Source organism: Mus caroli, chromosome 7 (assembly GCF_900094665.2).
Source record: "Mus caroli chromosome 7, CAROLI_EIJ_v1.1, whole genome shotgun sequence".
NCBI classification, from domain to species: Eukaryota; Metazoa; Chordata; class Mammalia; order Rodentia; family Muridae; genus Mus; species Mus caroli.
In genome coordinates, this window is record NC_034576.1 from 18,766,211 (window position 1) to 18,774,652 (window position 8,442).

General features: G+C 51.8%; 1 protein-coding gene across 2 annotated transcripts in view; it reads left to right on the forward strand.

Moving 5' to 3' along the window:
• Exoc3l2 (exocyst complex component 3 like 2) overlaps positions 1-8,442 on the forward strand; it is a 35,757-nt gene that overhangs the window by 8,578 nt on the left and 18,737 nt on the right. For both annotated transcript variants that reach the window (XM_029480140.1, XM_029480141.1), the window contains exons 3-4: positions 2,593-3,187; positions 6,985-7,096. In XM_029480140.1, coding sequence (XP_029336000.1) covers positions 2,593-3,187; positions 6,985-7,096 — 707 coding nt within the window. The remainder of the gene's footprint in view (positions 1-2,592; positions 3,188-6,984; positions 7,097-8,442) is intronic.

The window sequence follows — 8,442 nt, forward strand, 5'->3', positions numbered from 1 at the left end:
CTTTCTTTCTTTCTTTCTTTCTTTCTTTCTTTCTTTCTTTCTTTCTTTCTTTCTTTCTTTCTTTCTTTCCTTTTTCGAGACAGGGTTTCTCTGAGTAGCCCTTGGCTGTCCTGGAACTCACTTTGTAGACCAGGCTGGCCTCGAACTCAGAAATCCTCCTGCCTCTGCCTCTCAAGTGCTGGAATTAAAGGCATGCACCACCACCGCCAGGCTTTTTGTTGTTGTTCTGTTTGTTGTTGTTGTTGTTGTTGTTGTTGTTATTGTTGTTGCTTTTAGACAGGGTTCCTCTGTGTAGTCCTGCCTATCCCGGAACTCACTCAGTAGACCAGGCTATTCTCAAACTCCACCTACCTCTACCTCCTGAGTGCTGCAATTAAAAGCGTGCACCACCACTGCCCCACCCTTTCTGTCTGCATACAGGAGAGTGAGTCTACGGCTTTCTACCCTTTTGTGTTGGGGATTTTGTTGTTGCTGTTGTTGTTATATGAGCTTGCCTGCATGTATGTCTGTGCACCATGTGTATACAGTGCCCCTGGAGGCCAAAAGAAGACATTGGCTCCCCTGGAACTAAAGTTTCAGGCAGTTGTGAGGACCATGTATGTGCTGGGAACTGAACCTGAGTTTTCTGCAAGAGCAGTCAGTGCCTTTGGCTCCAACAGTCTCTCCGGCCCCTGTTTGGTTTTTGAGAAGGTCTCACTGTGTAGCTCTGGCTGGCCTGGAACTCACACTGTGAATGAGGCTAACCTTCAGCTTAGGGGCAATCCTCCTGCCTCTGCCTCCTGAGTCCTGGGATTACTGATGTGCACCACCACACTTGGCTCTTTTTTTTTTTTTTTGTATTGTTTTCACAATTTGAGACAGAGTCTCACTAAGTAGCCCAGGATGGCCTTGAATTTAGGTTTCCTCCTGCCTCTGCCTTCCCAGTAGATAGGATTAAGTATCTGTTCCCGTGGGACCTGGCTTTTTTGTTCAGTCTGCAAATCCCAATGGCCAGCTCACTCCATAGCTAAAATGTCCCCTGTTGCTTTGCCTTCTCCCCAGCCTCCCCCAAACTCCGTCCTACTCCCCAGCCCTGTGCCAACACCCCCTTCATTTCAGCCCCACCCCCACTTCATGCATCAGAGTCAGGGGACCTTCCTGGAGCCTCTTCTGTCCTCTGATGCCCTCCACATCCTGGACAGAGGCTATTTCAGCTCAGTCTCCCTGGGGACTGGGAGGGCACTGCAGAGAGGTGAGGAGGGGGTGACTGGAGCCCCCGCCTTCTGGAAACGGATGGGCAGAAATAGCCCAGCTCAGGAAATAGCTTCTCTGCCAGGGAGGAAGTGAAGGGGGGGGAGGTGTTGAGGGTAACTCTTGGCCAACGGGACCCTCCTTCCCCTTGGCCTCTACCTAAGTCCTCTCAAACCTATGCCTCCCCTTTCTACAGTGAGTCTCATCTTCGTAGAGTGTGACCTTGCCCTCACAGCCATCTTACCCTAAAGACCCCATTTCCGCTCAGTATAGGTTATTCCTTGCCCAGCCTGTCTCTTGCCCCTCTCCTATGGCTCTCGATCCTTAATTTTCTCTCACTCCCTTCCCCCACAAGCCACACCTGAGACCCTTCCCTGTGTCCCAGCCCCTTCCTCCACCCAGATGTGTTTTCCCCTCTTGTGGCCGAACGCTCCTCCATCCTGGGCCACTTCTGTCACTGTTCCCTTCTTCCTCACCCCGTTCCCCTAACTCCCTCATCTCCTGCTTCCTGCTTGGGCAGGTCAGCCTAGCCTGGCACTCAGGACACAGCCCAGGATAGCCTGGAACTCAAGGCAATCCTCCTGCCTCTGCCTCCCAAGTGCTAGGATGACATAAGACCACTCCAGCTTTGCCCGGTGCCTCTTTTCTTCTCGCTCTGTGTCACCTGCTGTTCTTGTGGTCTCTGCTCCCCCAGACAGATTCATCTCCAAAGCCCCTGGCCTCAGTCCTTCATCATCTCCCTTCCAACTTCGACTTTCCTCATCTTATTATTCTCTTCTGGGGACGCTCAGTCTTTGTTGTTGTTGTTAATTTATTTTGAGACAGAGACTTGTATTTCCTAGAACAACCTCGAACTTGCTATGTAGCCAAGATAGACCTTCGCTTTTTCATCTTCCTGTATCCACCTCCCCAGAGCTGGGATTGTAGGCAGCCCTCTTCCTCCCTTTCTCCCTCTCCCCCCTGGGCGCGCACCCGCGTGTGTATGTGTGTATGTATGTGCCACAGTGCACGTATATGTGGAGGCCAGAGGAATCCTCGCCGGAATCAGTTCTACCATGTGGGCCCTGGGAATGGGGAAGAAACTCGTTAAACTTGGTCGTTAAACTTGACAGCATGCACGTTTGTCCACTGAACCATCTCATTTGCCTGTTTGTTTGTTGTGGCATGTCCTCAACTCTGTAACCCACTCTTTTGAGTGCAATTGCTGAGGTCAAAGGCAAGCGTCACCCTCACTCTCATGTTGGGGGACACTCATTTTGGGTGGCAAGCCCTGACTCTCTCCTCATCCCCCCGCTTCTCACTTTGCGGGTACTGGGTATGTGCCCCGCTTCCTGACACCTTTTCTCTCCCCAACCTGCACAGTGCTGGAGATCCTGGGCCTGATCCAGAGGCGCGAGCTGGCGCGAGCGGACGAGCACATCCTGGAGCTGGAGGCGGAGGCGCCGACGGCGGAGGCCGAGGCGGGCGCGGGGCGGCGCGCGCGGGACGTAGCGCTGCTGTACGAGGCGCTGCAGCGCGAGCTCTGGGCGCTGGTGCGCGAGTCGCTGGCCGCCCCGGGACCCGGCACCGGCGCGGTGTCGCAGCTGGGCCTCGTACTGCTGCAGGAGGAGGCGGCGGACGCGCGCCGCGGCCCCGGGGCGGCCCGCAAGCTACGCGCGCACTGGGCCGAGGCGGTGGCGCGCGCGGCGCGCGAACGTCTGGAGGAGGCGGCCGCGCCGGGCGCGCGCGGGGCGCTGGCTGGGCAGCTGGAGGCGCTGCGCGCGCGCCTGTTGGAGGACGTGGCCGCTGTGCGCGGACGCCTGGCGCCCGCCTACCCTGCGGGGCTGCGCGCCGGCGCCGTCTACCTGCGTGGCTACCACGAGGCACTGGCGGAGTGGCTCGGGGCGGCCGCGCGCCGCAGGCTCCCGCTGGCGGATCGTTACGCGCTGTTGCACTGGCACAATCATGTGTACCCCAGGTGAGCCCGGGTCGCCCCGGGACGCGCTCACCTGAACCCCAGGCACCTTGTTCAAGATACTGGATTTAGGAATTGGGTTTCATGTAGCCCAGGTTGACTTGAGGTTTTCTGAGACAGGGTCTTGCTCTGTAGACTAGGCTTGCCCTAAACTCAGAGATCCACTCGCTTTTGCTTCTTGAGAGCTCCTATAAAAGCGAGCACCGCTGCACCCAGCCTTTTTTTCTTTTCTTTTCTTTCCTTTTTCATTTTTTAAAAAAAGTTTGTTTATATGCATGTGTATCTGGGCCAAGAGACCAGAAGGCACTGTGTTCATCTAGAGTTGGAGTTATACAGCCCAGTGTATGCTGCCCAATATGGGTTCTGGGAACCTCTGCAAAAAAAAACAATAACCAAAACCAAACCAAACCAACCAAACAAACAAAAAACCACAAGTGCTTTTAACCACTAACCCATCGCCCCAGCTCCTCCTCCTCCTCTCCCCCCACCCCGCCCCCAACCAACAACTATCATTGGCTGCAGTGCTGACACCTCAGAAACTCACCTTGAAAAGATCCTCCTCTACTTCCCTTACTCTCTCATTCCTTTTGTTGTAACAAAAAGTACACATTGACCAGAAGCAACTTAAGGGACGAAAGGGTATATTTCAGCTCACAGGTCACACTGTCCCTCACGGAGGGACATGAGGGTAGGAACTCAAGCAGGAACTTAAGGCAGACTGGCTAACTGTTCCTCTCACACAGCATGACCTCTGACCAAGGAATTCACAGCCAAGAAAGTGGAGCAGAAACCGTAGAGAAATGCTGCTTGCAGCCTGGCAGTCTGTGTCTCAACTAATTATCTAACTCAGGACCAGCTGCCTAGGGAATAGGGCCACCCACAGTGGACTGGGCCCTCCTATGTCAGTTAACAATCAGGACATTCCCTCAGAGACTTATCTGAAAAGTTCCTTATAGAGGACTCTCCTCTCTGGGTTTAGGTTTTGTTGAGTTGGCAGTTAAAGCTAGCTAGGGCATCCCTAGTGCTAGGATTACAGGTCTAACACTCTAATGCTTGACTTATTAGACCCTAGCAAGTGTGGGACCATCTATATGACGTTGACCCTCATTGACCTTACCCTACTCATGTCCACCCCTACACCAGTCTCAGAACCTTGGTAGATTGTGCCGATGGCCTTGGGGTTCCCATCTTGGCTGGCTCTTCTTTATTCCCTGTATCCAAGCACTCATCCCCCCAAGGCCTGGGACATTAGCACTGTCTGTCTGTACACAGCGACATTCTGCATCTCAGAGCTTTGCCTCTTGGGGACCTCAAATCTTAATGCCTTGGTCCTTCCAGACCCAGACCTAGAACACCTGGTATGTTCTCATTCTGAGTTCTCAGCTCCATTGTCCACAGCCCTCCTAGTAGTAGCTCAGTGCTGCGGATCCATCTGGTCCCCATTAACTACTCAGGACATGAATGGGACCAGCTATCCACCATAACAGTCCCAAGATTTTGGCATTGTAAATCTCTGTCCCATCGGCCCTCAGTACTACTGAACCTTAGAGTTCTATAATACAGCAGGGTGTGATGGCCCATGCCTGTATTCCAGGCACTGGGGAGGTAGAGGCAGAGGGGCCGCAGGACATCCAAGACTATAGGAAAGATCCTGTCTCAAATAAAATAGAATTGTAAGGACAAGCGAGGCACCTCAGGGGTGAGGATACTTGTTATACAAGCCTGAGTAGGGACCCTGGGACCTGTGGAAGGGTGGAAGGAGAGAGCAAATGTCACAGAGGTGGCTAGTGACCTCCACATGCACGTGCCATGCCTGTCCCTCTTAACCATGAGTACATGCAATAGGTTTTAGGATAAGGTGATCTCATGAAGCTACAAGGTGTCTCTCACCTTAATCTCAGCACTCAGGAGGCAGAGGCAGGCAGTCTCTAAGTTCGAGGCCAGCCTCCTCTACAGATTAGTTCCAGGACAGCCAGGACTACACAGAGAAACCCTGTCTCAAAAAACAAAAAAACAAACAAAAATAGTAGCTCTCTCTCTCTCTCTCTCTCTCTCTCTCTCTCTCTCTCTCTCTCTCCTGGGAATTAAATTCCAGCCTTTCATGTTCTCACATATTAAACAAGCAGCCTGCACTGAGCTACAACCTCAGCCTATTTATTTATTTATTTATTTATTTATTTATTTATTTTTAATGTAAGACAGAACTTTAGTCTGTAGCCCAGGTTGGATTTGAACTCACTCTGTATTTCAGGCAAGCCTTGAACTTCCAATTTTCCCTTTTCAGCCTTCCAAGTATCTAGAGAAACAAACCTGTTAGGTAGATTTTTGTTTTGTTCTGTTTTGTTTTTTTGAGACAGGGTTTCACTGTGTAGCCCTGGCTGTCCTGGAACTTAGTCTGTAGACCAGACAGGTCTCAAACTCACAGAGATCCACCTGCCTCTGCCTCCCGAGTGCCAGAATCAAAGATATGCGCCACCACACTTGGCTAGGCAGATTTTTTTTTAAAAAAATATTTATTTTCTCTTTATTTCTCTCTCTCTCTCTCTCTCTCTCTCTCTCTCTCTCTCTGTGTGTGTGTGTGTGTGTGTGTGTGTGTGCATGTGTACATCTGTGGCAGCCAGAAGTAGGGGTTGGACCCCATGAAACTGGCCTGGCAGGCAATTGTGAGCTGTCCCCTGTGGGTGCTGGGAACTGCAATGGCAGTAAGCAGCAGATTTACAGCTCCTTCAGCCAAGCATGGCAGTGCTGGGGTGCCTTGAACTACTGCACTCCCTTTGTATCACTGGGCTTCATCAGTGTTGATTGACTGCCCCACACTGTTGAGTTCTGTTACAGCACCATGGGCCCTTGCTCCCAGTTCTAGAGTTTTGTATCTATCTATTAAGCCTCTGACTCTTCGCATGGACTATCCTGTGGGGGGGGGTGCGGGGGGGGGATTGGAGAGTATGATACAGAGGAGATAACCCCACCGGGCTATGCTTTATACCCTCCCTGGGAAGAAAGAAGTTAGCCACGTCCAAATCAAACATCAGAGAATGATGGGCTGTGACAAAATGAGGTCCCTGGAGTTCAACATAGTCTCACACAGGAGCAGGAGAATCGTGAGTTCAAAGTGAGCCTGGGCTATGTAGTGAAATCCAGGCTAGCCTAGGCTACACAGTCCCTTAAAAGGATGAGAAGCTCGGAATGCTATCCCTAAAAGAGCAGGAAGGAAAAAGCTAGTAGCCATTAGAATCCTTGTCAGTGAAGTCTCAGACTATCCATGACAGGTAGAGGCAGGATATGGGTCCGGAAAGCTCTTGGAAGCGATAAGGCATGGGCTAAGAATCAGAGGAAGACAGCATTTCTGAGTAGGCAGATCCCACAAGTCTTCTGAAGGTGCATGACTGGGAGGTGGGAAGCAGGGGATGGAGACGTCGCTCAGCCTGACTGAGAGGGGCGAGTGCGGAGCTGGGTTGGGAAGCCCCCACTCCCTATCCCCACCCTCATCCCCAGCCAGGTGAGACCTTGGGGGAAGGGAGCCTCCTCCTGGAGAAGCTGATCCTGGGCAAGACTTCCCCTGTCAGCTTGTCAAGCCCCAACTTGACAGCTGTATCTTGCCCGGACACCATCCATCAGGGGATCTGACTCAGAGTGCTGGAGCCAAGGGAAACATAATTCTAAATGCTTCCTTTGAGAAATGAGGAAGGCTGGCCCGAGAGAGGAAGGGAGTGGCCCAGGGTCGCCAGCACCGTGGCGGTGGGGCACGTGGAGCAGCCCCACCTCTCACAGACCTCTCTGTCTCTTACTTCCCATCGCAGGGAGATCCTGGGCCTGGTTGACCTGGTTGCCTTGGAGAATGGGGAGCTGGGGCCCCTCCTATCTGCTGGCACACTGCGGGGTCTGGAAGATGAATGTGTCACAGACGTGAAGGTACCTCCAAAGTGGCCACTTGGGATGGGGAGGGGCTCTGTAGAAAGAGGGAGGTCACGATAGACCTGGAAGGCCTCCCCTTGCCCACTAGCTGTTTCCCTTTCCCTGTGGTGACCTGATTTCTGTCTAATGGCCATTGACACAAAAATCCATAGCAGACCTTCCTTCCTTCCATCTGTTCTCCCTCCCTGTCTCCCTCCCTCCCTCCCTTTTCCCCTCCCCCTTCTTTTATCTCTTTTCCTCCCTTCTCCCTTTCTTCCCCATCTTTCTCTTTTTCTCTCTTATCTCTTTATTCTTAACTTTTTTCTTTTGACACAGAGTCAGACTGGCCTTGAACTCCTTATCCTCCTGCCTCAGCATCCCCAGTACTGAGATCTCTGCCCACACCACTATGCCTGCTGTTTCTACATTCTATGTCTCTTCTCCAGCATACTACCCCACAACTCAAAGAAATTTGATAAGTTCAGACATTTCATCCCTAGTAGCAAGAGGAAGCCGGGCACAGCATCTCATGTCAAGGCCCGATGCTCGCAGGAGCCCGGCATATACATGATGTGCCCACACCTCTGTGCAGAGAGAGCAGCAAAAGGCTCCTTCTCACTGCTGGCACATCCTTAATCCTAGCCCCGAGGAAGCAGAGTGAGGCAGATGAGTTCAGGCCAGCCTGGTCTACTTAGGGAGTTCCAGACCAACCAGGGCTACACAGTGGGATTCTATTTCAAAAAAGACCAAAACAAAACAAAACAAAAAAAAAACAAGTAGTTAATGGTGGGTCTGTTGGAATCACACACATCAAGTTACTCTCACTTGGGTTGAAGACACTCTGCTGGACCAGGAAATCAGACACGCAAACCTTTGCAGTTCTTTCTGTGTCCCCCACATATTACTGGGATGAAAAGGGCCTTTTGCAAGAGTTCTACTATAGAGCCACGTCCCCAGCCCCTCACTGGGAGATTCTAGACAGGGGCTCTACACTGAACCACACACCTAGCCTTTTAGTCTTTTAGCCTTTGGCTTTTTGTTGTTGTTGAGACAGAGTTTCTCTGTGTAGCTCTGGCTGTCCTGGAACTCACTCTGTAGACCAGGCTGGCTTCAAACTCAGAAATATGCCTGCTTCTGTGTACCAAGTGCTGGGATTAAAAGCGTGTAGCACTACCACTTCGTGGCTTATATATCCCCCACCCCACCCCCAAAAAGAAGAAGAAGAAGAAAAAGAAAAAAAGAAAAAGAAAAAGAAAGGAAAAGAAAAAGAAAGAAACTCCAGGTGTTGGAGAGATGGCTCAGTGGTTAAGAGCACTGACTGCGGGCTGGTGAGATGGCTCAGTGGGTAAGAGCACCCGACTGCT